At 39.3% G+C, this 21,560-nt stretch overlaps 2 protein-coding genes across 3 annotated transcripts in view; both read left to right on the forward strand.

The window, feature by feature from the left end:
* Positions 1-21,560, forward strand: part of LOC129721068 (agrin) — a 161,295-nt gene that overhangs the window by 38,161 nt on the left and 101,574 nt on the right. The gene's annotated exons all lie outside the window — the stretch shown is intronic.
* LOC129721070 (uncharacterized) lies at positions 2,091-4,650 on the forward strand. The gene is made up of 2 exons (XM_055673196.1): positions 2,091-3,998; positions 4,072-4,650. The coding sequence occupies exon 1, from the start codon at positions 2,206-2,208 to the stop codon at positions 3,259-3,261; it is 1,056 nt and encodes a 351-aa protein (XP_055529171.1). The 5' UTR covers positions 2,091-2,205; the 3' UTR covers positions 3,262-3,998; positions 4,072-4,650.

Below are 21,560 nucleotides of genomic sequence, written 5' to 3' on the forward strand. Positions count from 1 at the left end.
CGTATTTAGTTATTGATTTAACATCTGCAATAAAAAAAATAAAATTTTAAAAATCTCCCGATTTTATCACTTTCCCTATTTTATCACGCCAAAAATCAACAGGGTGAGATATAATCGGGTGATCACTGTATTAGCATCTTTTTACCCATCTTTTAAAGTAAACAGATCTTAAATCGGACAAAAACTGAGCTGACAGTGCAACAAAAATTGACTTTTTTTTCTGCCTTGGCTTCTATATATAATTTTTTTGAGTATTTTTATGCAAAACTGAATTTTCTCGAGTTTGAACATATTTCAACTTAAGGGGCAACAATGGCGCCATTTTGAATTTTTGAGAAACTGGTAATTTTTGTGGTTTTTCCGACGCCATTTTGTTTTGAGTTGATAGCAAAATTCTAAGAGTTTGGCCACATATTAGCATCTTTTTACCCATCTTTTGGAAAAAAACAGGTCTTAAATCGGACAAAAGCTGAGCTCAAAACGGTGATTCTACGAAACCGGGTTTGGCACAGTTTTAGTATATTTCACAAAGCAAAATAATATCGATTATTTTTGAGCATTGATGGTAATTCGCTAATATCTTGAAGTGGTAGTCAAATTATATCTTATTTTGAGTAAAAAAGTCTCAGAAATCGAATGGTAGGTGTCTGATCTACGTAAAATGTCAGGAGATAAACCTATTTTTGTATTGTAGGGAAATTGGGGCAAAATCGACATTTAACTCAGATAAAAACATCTCGATATTAATTACGATACATCATTTATTTCACTGATAATTGACTCGGGTGACACTCAATATCAGTCAGAAGAGAGTGAGAGTGAAACTGCTGTTGTATCATTTTCATCTTTCTGTGTCGAAATTTCGTATCACTGAATGACTCGTCAGCAAAAAAATAAAAAATATGGAACCAATCCTTTGTTGCGCTTTAAGTTGCATTCTCACTCGTAAGACAAAATTAAAGACACTTCAGGGTGAATGCAATGTCCGATAGTTATTTAAATGTTGTTTTACAGTATTCAAAATGATAAAAAACAAAAAAAAAATATCTGAAAAAATGTTCCGTTTATGGCACTGTTCCATATTTAGCAACTAAAAATCGTAGAGCGTGTTGTCAAAAACCGGAACTTACCTGTAGTAGATATTTCCACCAGATTAAATAATTGAAACGTTTGTGTATATTAGGGTCGGTAAAATTAATTGGTTTGTCATGACAAAGTTCTTTGGTGCTATTTGGGCTCAAAACACTCCTGAACTTACCGGGTGTCGATTGATCAATAGCTATCAGCAAAAACATGCTAATTAATTTCCATACAAATTTGATTTGTATGTAATGTAAGCGGGGGCAAGATTTACCATTGTTTAGAGGCTCAAAAGGAACCACAAAAATTTGTTCTGACTCCGAGCCGCCAAGTTTTGATTTTTTCATTTAAGTACTACCCACCCTAGTGTATATATGAGTCTTTATGCATGTGTTTTGTGTGTGCTCGTGTCATTAAAACTTCTGGTGGACAGGAAATGACATTTGACCGATACACGATTATTGATTCTGAATCGACTGCTGGGCATATTGAGTAGTAGCAAGGTTATGTACGCCAACATATGCGAACAATCTGCGAGCATGCAAAAAATCGATTAGTTCTACTCGAAGATTCGCGAAACTTCACAGAAGACTATAAGCAAGAAACAAGCTGCCTGAACTACAGTTCATTCGAAATTATGGTTTCCATGGATTTTGTTCATACTAAAATATATTCCAAAGAACAATACTTGCACCGTTTTGTTTTGTTTGCCATTTTATTGACTGGACTTTTTTTTTTAGTTGTAGATAAAACGGAATCTAAATTTCGCAAATTTCCGTTAACCTAGAACCGTGTTATTGATTTGTTTCGAAATGGCAGCAAGCAAAATAAAACGCTAACGCGGAAAATGTGAAACAAATCGGATTCAATACAAATAGCATCCGATGAAGCACATTAGTGATACTCTAGTTTTCATTTTCAGTAAGCCATCTGCTGTTTACAATGCGATAGACGGATAGGTTAATAATAAACTGAAATTAAACATAAACTGAAAGGATCAGTCTCGCTTGTCGCTTCTTCCGAACAGCACGTACAAAACTCTGTCTCCACAAACAAGTGATCTGCGCGCTGCCGTTCCTTTGTTTAGTTCTGCTACATTGGCTTTCTTTTTGATTGTGCGAAGAAATGGAAGGCAATACCATTGCAGCGCAGCTGCGAAAGGCTAACTCTGAAGGTGGACCTTGTGTGATGCGTGTTAACACGGCCGTGATTGACTTTGCATCCTGTGTCCCGCGCCCCCCGATACGTGAAGTCGAAAAAATAATCAAAAGTGAAATGAGAATCAATATCGATGAAGTGGATAGTATACAAATGCATCATGTGCGCAATTGTGTGCTGATAACATTCAAGCTACTCGATGCCGCTGAAAAATTTATAAACGAAAATAACATGAAACATCGCATTCGGAATGAGCAGTTAAACTATTTGATTCCGGTGTATATGGAAGACAATGCTATTGATGTACGCATCCATGACCTTCCAAGGGCGTTTAGTCCGAGGTCAATAGAACGTGTGATAGGCGAGTATGGAGAAGTTTTGTCTATTAGACACGACACGTGGAAAAACTTCTTTCCGGGAGTTTACAATGGCGTACGTATTGTGCGTATGCGTTTAACCAAACCAATACCGAGTTTTGTCACATTTGCCGGTCGAACCTACTCCGAACAAAGTTTGGTTACCTACAAAAACCAACGCGCAACTTGCCAATGGTGTGGCTTAGAAGCTCATCCGGGAAACCCCTGCAACAAAGCGGTACAACACAGTTCGTCATCCTCGACAGCCAACGACGAAAATAGAAGTAAACAGTCATCAAAGAAATTACCATCAACGGAAACAACGAAGACAACAACACAAAATCCAAATGCGAAACTGCCAACAACTAAAACAGCAACGGAAAAAACATCGGTCCAAGATACATCAGCGCAAACTAAGGACAACTTACCTGATACTGATGCCATCGAGTTTAAAGAGATAAAACGAAGACTCCGAAAGTACAAAACCTCGAATGGAAGCGATAGCGAGATGTCAGCCAGCGAGAACGACATGATTTGCTCTGACCCGGAGGCAGGCAAGAATATTGGTTCACCTCCCCGGAAAAGGACCACGACGCGCAGTAACAACCGAAATGGCCCAACAACAAGAAAACCAAATGCAACAAATAATAATATACAGCAGCAGTAGCGTTTTTTATTTTATTTTTTGTATCTGGCACCGTAAACCTAGAGGTATTGTGCCGTGTCAAATAAACGAGTTAATAAAAAAAATATATAAACTGAAAGGATGTCACCTGCTTAACGTGCAATGCACCCCCCGTGGTAGTTTACCGGCATAACTGTACTCCTCTGGCAAATCGCACATCTTCGCCATTTGATCAGTTTACGCGGTCGCGCATTGGTAGAAAAATGTCAACCGATGTTTTTATTTTCACTCTGATAGTGCACCTGCCGCCGCGAATGGAATAAAAACTAAAACTATCATGCTACGCCAATCCGATACGCGGCGATTCTTCGGAAATTTTCCCACTCAGAAGCGGCTCAATGTGGCCACCGCGGCATTACTCCTTCGCGAATCGAAAGCGCAACATCAAAGGTACTGCACTGGAGGACGGGGTGCGGCGATGCTCTGCTAATAACAGCTTAAAACCGTGTTGCATAGTGGTACGAGAGGCGTTTCGTGCTGGCTAAACTGCTGTTGCAAAATGGGTTTACTTAACCTCCAAATTATTCGATTCGATGCCTTCTTCTCCATGTAAATAAAATTTCCGGCTACGGGCCTGTGTCCAATTGTATTCTAGTAACGTTCCGTGACATCTCATTATACGCTGTTCTATAGAGGCATAACGCGGTCAATTCCATTCAATCTGGACATGAAACTGATAAATCTTTCGGATGTTTTATCGCCGTCTTTCTTTGTTATATGTACTCTTACCCGTAGTACCGTTTGAAACAGCGTGTATAACCTTTCGTTTTTTTCCTATTTTTCCCATCGCAGGTGAGCATGTGACGATCGACGATCGATGAAAAAGACTCGAGTGGATGGCTTCTTGATCCAGCCAAAAATCGAACCACCAGAAGAAGAATAGCGCAAGCAAGTGAAAGACAGCGAACGAGAGCGACAAAGAGAGATGCGGCGGCGCGTCCAATCGGAACGCATATCGGGTGCGCGGTTTCGCTGTTTAGTGAGTCTAATGGATGGCAAACACGAGGAATGGGTTTCTTTTGATTAGAATCGAATCGCTTAATTCGCCTGTGAACCAACATCGGCGGTAGCAGACGCGGCCAGCCACACCGACTGCCAGTTGTTTGATTCAATTTGCAGCAATTTTCGGCTCTCGAATTGGTTTTCCAATTCGGTCAATGGGATGCCGCTGGCTTTTTATCTACGATTCTTCAATTTCGCCCATATCCTACATTCTTCGTTGGCTTTATCCACAAACTAGAACCGAGGGGGCTCGTGCTGTTCTATTTATTTATTTATTTGACACAGACTTCACAGTCAGGTTGGGATTTAAACATTAGATTGAATAATATTTTTTGCTCGAACATCGTCTGCTATCAAAATTCATAACTCATTATGTTAAATATTCTTAGCGATTTGGAAAAACAAATTCAATAAACTCCGTTCTACAGTGAGCTATGACATTTTTATTTTTCAAGTTATAAATGTACGAGTAAGTCGCGGTGTCAATCACTGTTCAAAACTAACTGTAAGGCTTGAACGTGTCTGATAACAAACTAGAAACCTGCAAAAGTACCATGGACGGGAAAGATTCCCAGAGTCTGGTCCGCAATAGTTCACAAACCACCAGGAATGGAAACCAACTGACTCACTGCTACCGAATGACCTTGACCCATATACCACTGCTGTAACGATTACGGAACACAGTTGCCCTCAGACCCATGGTGTAATAGTACGGATGATTGCAGCCTTAATTGCCTTCCAACTTCTAAGCCCATTATTAATCAAACCGGTAGCCAGAATAATGGGTAGCATCTTCAAATACAACAACACACCCAACCATTACTGGGTTCTACTCTTTTAACCAGCCCTAACCAAGCGCAGCAACGGACCTCAATTCTGCTAATTACGAGGTAACCAATGGTAGCCAACCAGCAACCTCTCGCAGTTAAAATCTAGTTCCATCGTGAATTCTGCTTTTCTGTTTTCCTTCCGAAGCTCCATAGCAAACTAATTTTACTTAAAACGGGTTACCGCGTGACTTTGGCCGGCCGGCCCAACCAGGCGTGCGTCCTCGTACGTTTCCCAATACACCACCCGCAACGCTCTCAACCGCCCATCGCCGCCGGTGCAATTTGGTGTTCCGTTACCATCATCAGTGCAGTCTTAGCGCTGGATTGTTAAACTCACGCTGTGGCTAAATGCTATTGATAATCGCTTACTTGGTAATCTAAAAAAATTATCGTTTTTTTTTCGTATGCTCGCTTCACTTACCCGTTTACGCGACGGCAGAGTATTCAATTTACGGTGCAACCATATTACAAGCCATCGTACGGATAACATTCGGATAATTACTGCTTGGGCTTGTTTCTGGGGCCGCCGCTAGTAAACAGTTCATTGTTTGGGTTGGGGCTTTTCCCCCTTGGTTGCAGTTCACAAGCGAACCACAACCGAGTAACAAATTCGAAAAATTCTCCATTAGCGAAGCTTCATCCGATATGGGTACTTACAGTACAACAGACAGACAGGTCCTAACGGTCCAAAACTGGGCTGGAACTTTCGATTCAGCTTCGCGTTGGATTTTCCTCACTTAGTCATGCCTCTGAGGGTCGTTACTTGTACAGCACGTGCCAGCTGATTGTGTCGAACGCGTTCTTAGGGAGATTTCTTTGTTGATCAATGTTGCCTATTCGGTCTTCGACAGTCAAAATGATTTAGAAGTAATTGAAGAGAATGTTATGACGAGTCATCTAGTTTTAGATTCAGATAAACCGATTTAAGAGCACTGAACACCAATCAGCTTTCATCATATAATAATATCGTATCTATTGCAGAGTTAACTCTTAAGAGTTAATAAATGACAAATAACTAACAAAAGAAGATAGGGTGGAAAAAGAGTTTAATCAAATCTTTATAATTTTCACTTTATAGTGTGCTTCTTTTGTTAAATGTTTTAATTTAGGTATCGAACAGAAACTTGTAAAAATTTTACGCAACTTCAACTTATGAGCTAACTACAGGCACACGACTAACACAACCACCCGTTTAGTTTTTTGCACTGTTTCACACATAGAGGATCTATCTGTCAAACATCGTGTAACAATAATCAACATATTTGGCAACATAGCATCTGATTGTTTTGCTTTTTGTCGTTTTAGTCTTGAAGTTGATCGATTTGAAATTTAATAGAATTGGAACGTTTTGCCTTTCTCCTAGAAAGGTATAGCAATCACTTGCAAAACCGAAAGTACAAAAGTGCTCCAAAGGGCCGAATGGCATATATCACTCGACTCAGCTCGACGAGCTGAGCATTTTCTGTATGTGTGTGTGTGTATGTGTGTGTGTATGTGCAGATTTTAATGAAAAATTGCAAATGAAAGGCCTTGTTGCCCCATAAGACCCTATTGAATTTTATTGTAATCGGATTTTTAGTTTAGAAATGAAAATCATGAAACATCAATATCTCAGAAACTACACAACCGATTTGAACAAAATTTGTCTTTAAAGAACGGGCTATCTAGCAAACCCTCAAGTTTTGAATTTCATAAAGAATAAATTTGTGGTTCGAAAGTTATGAAAGGAAACGTATTCTGAAGACTGTTTAATCTCACTCATGTTTCTCAGAGATGGCTGTACCGATTTTCATAAAATCAGTGTCAAATGGAAAGTCTAATTGCCCCATAAGACCCTATTGATTTGTTTTGCAATCGGATCATTACTTTGCCTGTTATGTTTAAAAATGTGAAATCCAGCTATGCAAAGGAACATATTCCGAAGACTACTTGAACTCATTCACTTTTCTCAGAGATGGCCGACCCGATTTCCACAAAATTAATGTCAAATGAATGGTCTAGCTGCCTCAGAAGACCCTATTGAATTTTACTGTAATCGAACTGTAACTTCATTTGTAATGTGCCGACTTGTGAAAATCACGAAACTTCATTATCTCAGAAACTACACAACCGATTTGATTATTATTATCAGATGAGCGGGCTAGTTAAGGGTTAATTGATGAACTATGATTGAACACGTGGTTTCAAAGTTTGGCTGCCCTACACGTTCCCATTTTATTTGATTATAATCGAACTTAAGCAACCGTTATGTATTAAATTGTTAATAAAACAACGAAAGTCTATTATCTCAAAGATTACATGTCTTATTTGCAGTGGTGGGTACCGCTAACCGAAAATTTAGCGACGCTAATCGCTAAGTCGCTAACCGGAAAATTTAGCTCGATAATCGCTAAACGCTAAACGCTAAATCCACATTAGCGGAACTTTCGCTAATCGCTAATCGCTTACTTTTTAATATGTAAAAAGTCAAATCGCTATATTTATTGCTCGTGTTTTGTCAGATTTGGACCACTTTGATCTGTTTTGGCTAAACAAACGAAAACAATTACTTTTTAAAGCTATTTACAGTAAGAGGTTCACGAAACGGTATTCATATTTGATTTTGTAAAAACAAGAATAACAAAAGTTATTTAGCTTGCATTGAAAATAGATACTCTTAGGAATGTTTTCACAAAAATTCAATTATTATCTGAATCGGAAAAGTAGAACCAAAGTTGTCATAATTTCAAGCGCATTGCAATTTACCAAAGTTTTTAATGTGCCGAAAATTCAATCTAGACCTTGTCCTTGTTCTTCAAAATGCTCCTGTGGCTTGTACAATAACCGGAACTCCATTCTAGGGTAAAAAACTGACAAAAATAACTTTCGCATTAAAGTATGTTCATCGTTCGAAGCAATTTACGTACGCCATCAGCAATTCACAGTTTTTCTATATATTTCTACTGTCGCTACTCTACAAAATTTAGCGAATTAGCGATTAGCGTTTCGAAGGCCAAAATTTTAGCGACGCTAACAGTTTCGCTAACCAGCTCAAAAATTAGCGAAATCGCTAAATCGCTAACTGAATTTTAGCGTCACTAATTAGCGAATTAGCGAATTAGCGGAATGGTGCCCACCACTGCTTATTTGAACATAACTAGTGTCATACGAACGAGTCATCTCTCAAACTTACAAATAACAAACTTTTTTTTTTTTTATTCTCGTTTATTTTCCGTCGGTCTAGTTCCGCCACTGTTGTGGCCAATCACCGACGCCCAGGGAGGCGACTCCACACCCAGGACCCTAACTCACGACCCGTTTATTAACGGACCGGCGCCAACGGCTTTACTTCCTCATGCGATGGAAGGCGTGATCCCAGAGATTTTTCGCCTCAGAAAATCTCCCGGTGTCGGCTAGGATTGAATTCAGACCAGTTGGGTTGGTTGTGAGTGGATCACGCCACCTCACAACCATCGACACCTATGTCGGCGGTGGGATTCGAACCCAGGCGTCGAGCGTGGTTGACGGAGACGTTACCAACCACACTAGGCCCCCGCTCAAATAACAAACTTCATAACAATTTGATATTTGGCTCAAAAGTTATGGAAAGAAGAGAAATTTAAAGACTATTTAAAACTATACCTGCTTTGATCGATATATGTGGCCTCAACATAATTTAAATGTGGTGTCGTACTATTTGAACGTTCCAAGTTCATTGATTCCCTGCAGTTTGTTTGAAATCTGCAAATGCACGACGAATCGGCCATAGGATATGATCAAAGTCAAATAACAAATCGTTTGAAATGATTGGTTTTATCGAAATGACAACATTCTCGACATTTGGCTTCTGTACATCGCCTTAATTCTGAATATATTCATATTGGGTGGTATTCTGTCATTATCAGCAGACTTTCTGGCATCAATCTGACACCGGAAATACCCATATTGGGAGGTATTTTTGGTTGTTTTCCAGAAACAAAAAGTGGTCGTCTTCAAATTCAAAATAGTGGTCAATGTTTGGTTTAATTGTTAGCTCCTTGCAACATTCTGGTTCCAGTGATACTCATATTGGATAGTATTTGTTTATTTTAGGCTGTTTTTCACAGACCGGTAGTCGCCATCTTGGATTTCAAAATGGTATCTAGGATACTGGTTAAAGAAAAACTCGTATTGGGTGATATTTGGTCACTTTGGACTGTTTTTCAGAAGCCGAAAGTCGTCATTTTGGACTTTTAAATTGCCTGTGAAATCAATTTCTGTCATCTGGGCGTAATTCTGGTTCCGAAAATATTCATATTGAATGGTATTTGCTCATTTCCGGCTGTTTGCCAGACACCGTAAGTCACCATCTTAAAGTTCAAGATTGTGTCTGTGATCAATTTTTAGCTTCTGTGCATCTTTCTGGTTCCAGAAATACTAATATTCAATGGTAATCGTCCTGTTTTCGTCCTGTAATCGTGGCTGTTTTCCAGACACCGGAAGTTGCCATCTTACAATTCAAAATGTTGTCTGAAGTCGATTTGTGGCTCCAGTGCATCATTACGGTTCCGGAAATACCCATATTTGGTGGTATTTGGTCATTTGCCGCAGTTTTTCCGACACCGGAAGTCGCCATTCTGGATTTCATAATAGCATTTGGAGACAATTTCTGGATTTTGAACGGCATACTGGTTAAAGAAAAACTCATATTGGGTGGTATTTGGTAATTTTCTGCTGTTTTCAGAAACCGGAAGTCGCCATCTTAGAATTTTAAATGCTATCTGTGGTCGATTTTAGATCCTGTGTATTATTCTAGATCCGGATATTATTATATTGGGAGGAAATCGGCCATTTTCGGCTGTTTTCCAGAAACCGGAAATTGCCATCTTACAATCCAAAATGTTGGCTGAGGTCGATTATGGAACATATTTGTTACCACTAAAAACATTCACCTGCCAATATGGTTCCATTTAGTTGATTAGTTCGCGAGATGTGCAGAAATTTGTGAAGAAACATGTACTTCCAGAAGAGGGAGGGGTGTCAAACCATTATGGACATATTTGTTACCTCTAAAAACATTCACATACCAAATTTGGTTGTATTTTCTTGATTGGTTCTTGAGCTGTGCGAAATTTGTGTTTCATTTTCATGGGATCCCTCCCTAATACAAGAGGGAGTCAGGTTTCAAACCATTATGTACATATTTGTTGCCACTAAAAACATTTACCTGCCAAATTTTGTTCCATTTGGTTGATTAGTTCTCGAGATGTGCACAAATTTGTGTTTCATCCAACTATTATGGACATATTAGTTACCCCTTAAAACATCCACATGCCAAATTCGGTTTCATTTGCTTGGTTTGTTCTTAAGTTGTGCAGAAATTTATGTTTCATTTGTATGGAACCCCTCCCTTCCAGAAGAGGGAGGGGTCTCAAACTATCATAGGAACCTTTATCGGCACCAAAAACCCCTACATACAAATTTTCACGTCGATCGGTTCGGTAGTTTTCGGGCCTATATGGATCAAACAGACAGACAGACTTGACTGCATTTTTATATGTAAAGATTAACACAAAAATATTTTAGAACCTAACGAGTGAATATACATTTATTGGATTGAAGCGTTCATGTAAATCTATTTTTACAAATAAAAAATTGAATGAGATAGGCTGGGTCTGACCGCTAGGTGGATTAATTTAGGTTTTTTTTTATCAAAACTCGAGATACCGCGGAAAACTTATATGAATAATGCGTTGTGTAGTGAAATTTTCTGGTCGCAACCAGAGGGGCTGTGTAACGCACACATATATGAAATTTGACAACAGTAAATCCCACCTAATACAACCACCCGTTCAGTTCTCTACACTGTTCACAGTTGTCATGGCAAGAAAGTATAGCAATTACAAATACACTAAAATCGCTGTTTACGCGAGGGATACGTGCCGCGTAAAAAAACCGCGTAAGTTCCGGAATCCGCGTAAAAATACCGCGTAAATTCCGGAATCCGCGTGAAAAAGCCGCGTAAAAAACCGCGTAAAAACCGAGAGAGAGGAGCGGTGAAAAAAGTGCATTTGGCAGTTGGGTTTTATATGTCAGGGTTGCCAGGTCCCTTCTCAAAATTAAGGGAATTGTTCAAATACGGTCAATGAACTATTTCAACTGTGGTTTCTTGAAAAAAGTTTCATTTTTCGTCACAAACCCTTATTTTTTTAATATAACATAAATACATAATGTCCGGGAAAAATCACAAAGGTTGTATGCAAAGCTTTGACCGCAAGGTTGACGTAGAACTACCTAAGGTTGTTTGTTGCATTACTTGTATTGAATGAATATGTTCAAAATTTTGTGCAAAAGAGGAGTTGAAGTGCTATCAAATTTCAGTTTGCACATACATCACTGAACAGGAATGAAACAAACACTATACAACGCAAACAAGTGTAAAGGGGTAGATAAATCTAGACCTCAGGATTCGGATAGCAACCACATCAACTCGCACGGGATACTTTTTAGAGACTGAATATTATTTTATTGCTGATAAAGAGTATAAAGGTTCTTAGTAAAAAGTGTAGTCGTATAAGTGTTATAAAGCAGTGGGTTCTACCCATTACGTATAAACGGTATATATAAACCTTACACCCGGACACCCAGACTTTACTGATGTCCTCATCGAGTTATAATTCACAAATATATTTAATCTTCCACTATTTCTTCATTCTCATCATCATTGCTTCGCACTGCTTCCTCCAAATCCGCTATGTTGCACCAACGTTTCATCCGGTCCGCCGAATAAACCGTAGTGAACTGTCTCGGCGTCTCGAAACCCGGAACAGTTTTAATTTCGTAGCGATCATTCGCATATACCTTGGACACAATAAATGGGCCTTTGAACCGAGGTTCCAATTTTCGGCTCCCGCCCGGAACATATTGATCCTTAGCTACCAGGACCAAGTCGTTTACTTGATATCGCTCTGCTTCTCGCCGATGATCGTCGAAATACCTCTTCTGTCGCGTTTGATTCACCTCCGTCGCGTGCTGCACTCGTTCACGTAGCTCACTTGTAGGCACCCGAACATCTTCACTCTCCAATGTTATTACCGCAACAATTTCGTTCTGAACGACAACTTTAGGCCGGTACGACAACACCAGAGAAGTTGGCGACACTCCAGTCGTTGCGTTCGGCGCCGTATTGATTGCACTTTGCACTGCTTTCACCTTTTCGTCCCATTTTCGATCGGTTTCATCTACCATAGTACGAATGGCGGTAAGTATGGTGCGGTTACTACGCTCAACTTGCCCATTGCCTCTCGGAGTTCCCACGGCTACCAAACACATGATCTATGCCGTAATCTTCGCAATATTTCCTTAGTGCGTTCGAGGTAAAGGCGGTTCCTCGATCAGTCACGATTCGAGACGGCAACCCAAACACACTTGCCATTTCCTCTAGCATCCATACTACTGGTTGAGTATTGGTTGACTTAACTGCCTTCATCAGGACAAACTTCGTAAATCCGCAGATCACAACCAAAATATGCTCATTTCCCTTCGAGGACCTAGGAAACGGTCCTAAATGGTCCATATGCACTGTGTAGAACGATATGGGCGTCTTGGGGATCTGGTTGAGGAATCCCTCCGGACGGCCTTGCTTCGATTTAAAAAACGCGCACTTCGGACACGCTGCAATGTACGCACGCACGTACTTTCTCATCTTTGGGAACCAGAACAATTCTTGCACCATTGCTACCACTTTCTGTTCACCAAAATGTCCTTTCTCATCATGGTAGCTTTTCACAATACGCCAACGTACATTATTAGGCACTACCCAGCACTTTTTATTTCCCACTTTTTGATACAGCCGATTGTTCTCCAGAACATAGTTCTGTTCTATTTGCCGGTCTTCATCACACCGCGGGTCACGCCTCAGTTTATCAATCAAATCCGCCAGTCGGCTATCTTGTCGCTGCATGCTGACCAGGAAATCCGTGTTGGACAGCTCCAGAACCATAATACACTCGGCCACGGTTTCTATTTCACGCGGCTCTTCGGTCGGCGACCGGCTCAGGGCGTCGACATGTTGCATCTTTGACCCCGCTCGGTGCTCGATCCGGAAATTATACTCCAGCAACTTCAAAAAGTATCGGGCCACTCTTTTATTTAATTCCTTTTTTGAGTACGCGTCACGGATGGCAGAGCAGTCTGTCTTTATTACGAAAAAATCTTCCCACTAAATACTGTCGAAACCGTTCAACATTCGCCACCACAGCTAACATCTCGAGCTCATAACTGTGATAAACCGCTTCTGCCTTCGAGTTCTTCTTGCTAAAGTAGCTCACTGGCCTCCAAACCTCATCCACTTTTTGCAGCAAAATTCCAGACACCCCTGCACTCGAAGCATCCGTATGCAATTCCACTTCTGCATTTTGGTCGTAAAGCACCAGTATAGGTCGAGTCACTAACAAGCGCTTCAATCGCTCAAACGCCTGCTGTTGCTCTGGTGCCCACACAAACTCAATCTCTTTACGCAGTAGGTGAAATAGTGGTTCCGCGATAATGCTGTAGTTTTGCACGAATCTTCTGAAAAACCCAGACAGACCCAGAAACTGCTGGACTGTGTGCACATTCTCTGGAACAGGGAACTCAGAAACTGCTTTAATCTTCTTCACACCGGGTCGAACACTTTCCGCACTCACTTCGAATCCCAGAAATTCCACTAGGCCTTTAAAAAACTGGCTCTTCTTTAAGTTGATGGTAAATGCCTCTTCTCGCAGTGCCACCAGAAGTTTCTCTAACTTCATCAACAATTCTTCTTCACTATTACCCGCTAGAATCAAATCGTCAATGTATGCTACCGCTACTATCTTCTGCTTCCGCAACTTTTCAACGGTTTTATTCATCGCTCTCTGGAACACGGCACACCCGTTCGACAAACCAAATGGCATGCGAAAGAAACGATAATGTCCATCCATCGTGGAGAACGCCGTATAGTTTTGGCTCTCCGGATCGAGTTGAATTTGATAGTATCCGCTATACAGATCAACCGTCACAAACATTTTCGCACCAGCTAGTTTTTGTATACAGGACTCTATGTCTGGCATCGGAAATTTGTCTTTCACTGTACGAGAGTTCAACAAGCGGTAATCAATTGCCAGCCGGAATTCGTTATTCTTCTTTGGAACCAAAACAACTTGACTATTGTAAGGCGACTCGGTTTCGGCTATTATTCCGGCTTCTAACATCTCGTGCACCAACTCTGTCAAAACACTCTCTCGGACATACTCCAGCTTTCGAGGTTTAACATATACCGGCTCATCACTAATCAAGTTTATCTTCATTTTTGTCGATGTAGCGCAACCCATCTCACTCATCCGCATGGCAAAACAGTCTCGATAGTTGTTAACCAGCTGACACAACCGCACATTGTATTCGGCTGGACCATCCCTGTTTATTAGATCTTCAGTTATTGCGCTCACTTCGGATTCTACATCGATTGTATACATACGGATCACGGGATCACTATTACTACCCCTTGCGCGAGAAAGATCGTCTTCACTACTACCACCCACCCGAGAATGTGTGGGTTTCGGCACAGTCTCCCACTGAAATTTCACTTCCCCCTTGCGTTTCACCATTATTAGTTCGTCACGATCGATTATGTCTTCGCCCAAGATCACCGCCGTATCTTGGACCCAAGTCGGCACTACCTGAAGCTCCACGGGTAAAGTTACACCATCGACCTGCATATCAGCGCACACTTTTGATGTAACATCAATCTCTTTCTTCCCGAATCCTCGGAGTACCTTCTGACTAGGTTTCACTTCCCCCCACATTCTTCGCGATTTTTTCTTGTATGGTCGATACTTTTCCTCCTGTGTCAACGAGAGCTTTCATCGCAACTCCACCAACCATTACATTTTTCACGAAAACGCTTTTCTGGTCCAGCACCTGCATTGTCTTAGAGTATTGGATTTTTGACTCCCGCCTGAGACTAGTCTTTGGACAGTCTTTTTTCATGTGGCCTTCTTTTTGGCATGAATGGCACACCACATTAGGACAACGTCGCGCAATATGACCCGGTTTATGGCACTGAAAACAAACATCGGCACACGGCTCTCTTCTTCGTGGGCCATTATACCCGGATGCGCCAGGTTCTGATTTGGCGAGTGCTACTGCATCCACATTATCGATCCACCGCAGCTCTAGCTAAACTACACTGGATACCCCTTGCGATTGGTTAAAAGGTCTGGGGTTTATCACAGCTGTCTCGATCCCGTGCTTCACACGCACTCTAGCGTATCACCACCGCGAAATTCCCACACGGAATATATACTCGATTAACACCACCGACTAGTTTAAGCGCTCTAGTTCGGCATAACCTGGGTTATCTATCCTGTCTACAGTATGTAAAGGGGTAGATAAATCTAGACCTCAGGATCCGGATAGCACCCACATCAACTCGCACGGGATACTTTTCAGAGACTGAATATTATTTTATTGCTGATAAAGAGTATAAAGGTTCTTAGTAAAAAGTGTAGTCGTATAAGTGTTATAAAGCAGTGGGTTCTACCCATTACGTATAAACGGTATATATAAACCTTACACAAGTTTCAAGCATTCCAAAAAAAATTGTGCGTTGTCAAAATACGGCAACTATTCACTACAGGAAGTGGCAGCTAATGTACCTACTACTGGTGCTCCTCGCTACTGCACAAGGGCAGCTTTTACTAGAGGAAGCACCGTTGCACCAGGTGGCCCTGCCAATATCGCTGCTGATACCACTGCTGCTGCTGCTGCTATCCTCTGCCACAGCTGCCGCTGCTGCTGTTAAGTAAGGATTGTTGCAATCTGGGTTGTCGCATTTATTTCTGCTTTTTTTCGAAAATATTTGTATTGTATCACAGACCAAATAATCTGTATAATCTACATCGATACCAACATTAACAGCATCAGGCTTTTTCACAAGCAATCTTTCTTCCTAACTTTTTTTATATTTCCGGATTTGAAGTTGTATTTTGAAGAAAATTAGTAAAGAAATAAAAAATATCAATTTTGAGCAGCAGTGTTGCCAGATAGATTGACGAGAAAGACTCGAGTTGGAGCTTTTTTAAGAAATAAGGTCAAATATATTTTGAATCGTTTCTAATTTCTATTTTTATCTTACAAATTTTCAAATTTCTCTGTTTGGTTATACACATTCTAAATGATACAATATAAAGGAAATCAACAATAAACTCAGAAATTATATAAATTTTGACTAAAAATAATGTCAGTTGCTCAGATATCAATAGAAAACAGTTTTTCATAATTTGAAATCTTTAAGGTTTAACGTTAGCACAGGTTTCTTTATTGATGGAATTTTCTCCAGTTTTTCGTTTATTTTTTTTTTTATTTTCTTCGTTTCACCCATTCTTTCCTCTTTATTTGATTATTTTTTAACATTAAAGGTATGGGGATTTTTAACTGATTTCGCATACCTTGCGATTTATTTGTAGTCTGCAAATGCATGACAAATCTAATGTTGGACACGTTTAAACTCAAAAAGCAAATCGTTTAATATGTTTAATATGTTTAAATTTGTGTTTTATTTGTATGGCAGCCCTCCCAGCATAATAACCTTCTTTGGCCCCAGAAACCCTTACATACAAGTTTTCACACCAAACCACTGTTTCGTTCTTGAGCTAATCAGGATATGCAAACTCCAACTTTTTTATTATATAGAGATTTTATTTTACCACAAATTGTAATGAATTTAATTTTAATGAACATTATTATTCATAACGCATAAAACAATTAATTGGATCTTAAGTATTTTTGGAAATACAATCTAAAGCAAACTAGGAAACTTTACTGAAACCGAGTATTTTGAAATGAGTACCTATACTGTGTAACTGATAACTTTTAACGCCTTCAAAAATGTTGGAAATTGGAAGGAGAAGAAAAAAAGTTCAAGCCGTTTTGTTAATATTATTGACTTTTCGACAGCGTTTATGCCTAATTTAGCAACTCCAGTGACAGTGAAAGTGTCATCAAAAGGCAAGCCAAATGATATATAATGATAATAATGTGATGATTTTCAACACACTTTTGCATGCAAGTTATAAACGTCGTAACTTGCACACAATTTTTTATGAAAGCTATTACTTTTTTTTCTTCTCAGTGTTATTTATTTTTTGCCCTCCCCTTAGCTAACTTTGATAACCGTGAAAACTATTCAAAATTTGTATCAGCCTTAGTAAAAAAAAATTTTTTTTTTTTTCATGCATATCGTAACAACCGGTAACACTTCCGGTCGAAATTTATATATTTTCTGAATTTCGTGGCTTATTTCCTTCAGATTGCATAATCCAGCTTTTCCTTAATCAATGAGCTCCGAAACTATCAGCAAAATACACATATACATACAATACATATACATATATGAAATGCAAAACACTGCCGCTCAAAATGAATATTTTGACGTGGGACTACGACTTTGTTTTCTATACTGGTATGCATTCTGTAAAATTGGAAATGAAACTGGCAAATGTTGCGTCAGATTTCAAACGATAATAACATCATAACCACATGATGGATAACAATTACCAATATGTTGGTGGATAGAGAAAATGTTAAACAATTTTGTAATAAGCTAGTTATTATTATTTTCTCATTGCAAAGCGATAAAAATCGATAAAAAGTGTCAAGGACAAATTCACGCGAAAAATAAACCAATCACATGCGAGCATTCCTAGCACAGACGACATGAATTCTCATGAATGAAATTCTCTGTATCAATATCCAAAAAAAATTGACAGAGTCTACCCGTCCCACGTCACCATTTCATACAACCCTAGGGCTGTATACCTTGTAGTATTTGAATTCCTTGACTAATTTTCTTTACAATGCAATTTCTACAATGTCCATTGATATTTAAAAGAATGCTTGCTGGAAACCAGTGAAAATTTACCTTTTTTTTCCTAAAAATGCTGTAAGTCCTGTTTTGCATATGATAAATCGAAGTGGTAAGTACTTTTTCATGCAAAATTTTCTCAGGAATACGATGAAATTGTCAAATTTGTCATCTTTGCCAAAAATGCAACTTTTTCTCTAGATTCCTTGCCTTATTTTCTTTAAAACTAATAGTATCAACCTTTTTCCAGACATAAAGTATTTGTAGTCATAATTGGAATAAAATTTCGAGTTTGAAGAAAAATGACATTCCATCAACAAAGGGGAGAATTTCACGGAGCGAGGGGTGATCCATTCGGCACCTGAGTTGTGATTTTCGCATAGTGACCTTTAATTAACAATTCCTTAAACTTACACGTTTGTACTTTTTTGCACACTCGAGATGGAATGATCCATATTGATAAAACCAGAGTCATAGTAAAATTAGCAAAACCACGACATATATGTATTTTGGCACAATCATTATTCAAAGCCTTGAAATGTACGCAGGCATGTTTCTCAAAAAATCAGTAACGTGTAGGGGAATATCGTTCACTAAGGAAACTCACTGATGCTCACACTGATGAGCAAATCGACACACGTGCTCGAAGAGAGCGATGAATCGTGAGTATCTGAGAAGCTTACAAAAAACTTCGTGGTGAAATCTAAAATATCTCTCCTGAGAGATAATCAATTGAGGTTACCTTTCTCACACGAAAGGACATTCTGCACAATAATTACACTACAAAGCACACTATAGTGCTTCTACAGTGAGTCTTTTGAGCAAATATCAGAGTGATTCATCACTTTTGTTTCGCTCAGCTGAGGTATAAGCAGCAAGAGAATTAAATTTTTTCTTCGAGCGATAGAAGCACGGCATAGACCAAAAGAAAGGATTGTGGTGCAAAAAATTGCTGCAAGCAGTGCTCATGTTGGAGAAAAAATGCGCGGTGAATTTTAGTTCCGCTCTTATCAGATAAAAAAATAAATTTTCCTTATTCTCTTCTTAAAGCAATTTAAATCTATGGTGAAACTTTTACCAAGAAGCCCAGGATAGAGAATTGCAAAAATAGTTTTTTTATTGACGGTAGTTTCGCTCAAATAAAAACCTAAATTAATCCACCTAGCTGTCAAACCCAGCCTTTCTCATTCAAACTTTTATTTGTTTCAATAGATTTACATTAACGCTTCAATCCAATAAATGTATATTCACTCTCAAGGTTCTAAAATATTGCTGTTTTAATCTATACATATAAAAATGCAGTCCGGTCTGTCTGATCCTGACTTGAAAATTTGTATGTAGGGGTTTTTGGTGTCGATAAAGGTTCCTATGATAGTTTGAAACCCCTCCCTCTCCTGAAGGGAGGAGTCCCATACAATTGAAACATAAATTTGTGTACAACTCAAGAACAAACCAAGCAAATGAAACCGAATTTGGCATGTGGATGTTTTAAGGGGTAACAAATATGTCCATAATGGTTCGACACTCTTCCTTTTTCTGGAAGGGAGAGGTTCCATACAAACGAAACACAAATTTCTGCACATCTCGAGAGTTAACCAACTATATGGAACCATATTTGGCAGGTGAATGTTTTCAGTGGTAACAAATTTGTTCCATAATCGACCTCAGGCAACATTTTGGATTGTAAGATGGCAACTACCGGTTTCTGGAAAACAACCAAAATGGCCGATCTCCACCCAATATAATAATATCCGGATCTAGAATGATACTCAGGAGCTAAAATCGATCGGAATTGTCTTCAAATGTCATTATGAAATCCAAAACGGCGACTTCCGATTTCGGAAAAACAGCGGCAAACGAGCAAATACCACCCAATATGGGTATTCCCGGAACCGTAATGATGCACTGGAGCCACAAATCGACTTCAGACAACATTTTGAATTGTGAGATGGCAACTTCCGGTTTCTGGAAAACGGTCTGAAATGGACGATTCCCATTAAATATGAGTATCTCCGGAACCAGAAAGATGGACAGAAGCTAGAAATTGATCGAAGACACAATCTTGAATTTTAAGATGGTGACCTCCGGTGTCTGGCAAACAGCCGGAAATGACCAAGTACCAATCAATATGAATGTTTCCGGAACGATCAGTGCGTCTTGAACTGTCCTACAGGTCAGACGTTTTTTCGGTTGCTTGTGGACTGGTCTTTGACTGCCTATAGCTTCAAAGTTTGTGTTTTGTCAGTGTGTCTTTTAAAGACTACCTGAAAGTTATTTCCCATCAGTCTTTCTCAAGACTTCCTACTTTTGAATTTAACATTTGTTTTAACTTTTCTCGTATCACCTGAAATGGCTGGACGGAAAAAGAAACCTCGCATCGCTGCGGGGAGGAAAAGAGAGGCATCTCTTTCTGACACTTCGAGTGTCTGTAGTGACAATCCTTTTGATGTTTTGCCTGAGCAAGAAGCTGGTGAAATGGAAGTTGTTAATAATGAAACTATACAAAATATAAAATCTTTAAAAAAGGAGAAAGTTCCACCTATTGTGCTAACTATTTCTTCTGAATTTAATATATTCAAAAAGGAACTTTCAACGTTTGTTTCTGACGTTAAAGTTACCTATCAAATTGGCCGTAGAGGTGAATGCCGCTTATTAGCCGACTCAGGAAAGGGTCGTGATCGTCTTGTCCAGTATTTAACTGACAAGATGTACAAATTTTTTACATATGACACCAAGAACGCCAAGCCGTTCAAGGTTGTCTTGAAAGGTCTCACCAACGATCAAACCGTTGATGAGATCAAACTTACTTTAACAGAATTACTTGGCATAGCCCCTACCCAAGTAATTCTAATGAAACAAAAATCACGAGGCGAAAACAGTCAGAGAACTGGAATTTCCCTTGTTAATTATTTAATTCATTTTAACCGCAATGAGGTTAACAACTTAAAATTTTTTGAAAAAGCACATGCTTTGTATAATGTGCGTGTAAAGTGGGAAATTTATAGGAAGTATGGCGGAGGTGAAAAGCATATCACCCAATGCCGTACTTGCCAACGTTATGGCCATGGTTCCAAATTCTGTAACATGGACCAAAAATGTCTTAATTGTGGAGACTCTTCTCACAAAAAGGACACATGTCCTGTGAAAGAGAGTAAAAATTTTCGCTGTGCGAATTGTAACGGCAACCATATGTCAAATTTTTATCAATGCCCAGTCCGGTTAGCAATTGTTAAGGCAGACAAGGTAAACAAAATTCAATTTCTCAATTAAAACCAACTTCAAAACAAAATTCTCCAAGCGTACCAGTGACGCATAGTTTACCTACTCCTTTGCATACCCGTTTAACTTATGCACAGGTTACAGGTAGTTCGAACATTATACCGCCTAGTGTTGGTAGTTCGAAAATGACCGTTAATATGGGTAAGCAAAACACGCTAGAAAATAATTGTACACCTATCACTCCAGCTAATATTGCTACCGAAAATATTTTTTCTAATGTCAACTGCCTGGGGCCTATTACGGCAGGTAAACTTTCTTTTTTGCAACAGGCAATGTTCGATCTTATGAACGCCATGTTGCAGGCAAAATCAATGTTTGAAGCCATTCAA

This window comes from Wyeomyia smithii, chromosome 2, assembly GCF_029784165.1.
Source record: "Wyeomyia smithii strain HCP4-BCI-WySm-NY-G18 chromosome 2, ASM2978416v1, whole genome shotgun sequence".
Taxonomy (NCBI): Eukaryota; Metazoa; Arthropoda; class Insecta; order Diptera; family Culicidae; genus Wyeomyia; species Wyeomyia smithii.

What these genes read in the sequence shown, in the direction of transcription:
- LOC129721070 (XM_055673196.1), top strand. Translation starts at nt 2,206, where the DNA reads ATGGAAGGCAATACCATTGCAGCGCAGCTGCGAAAGGCTAACTCTGAA.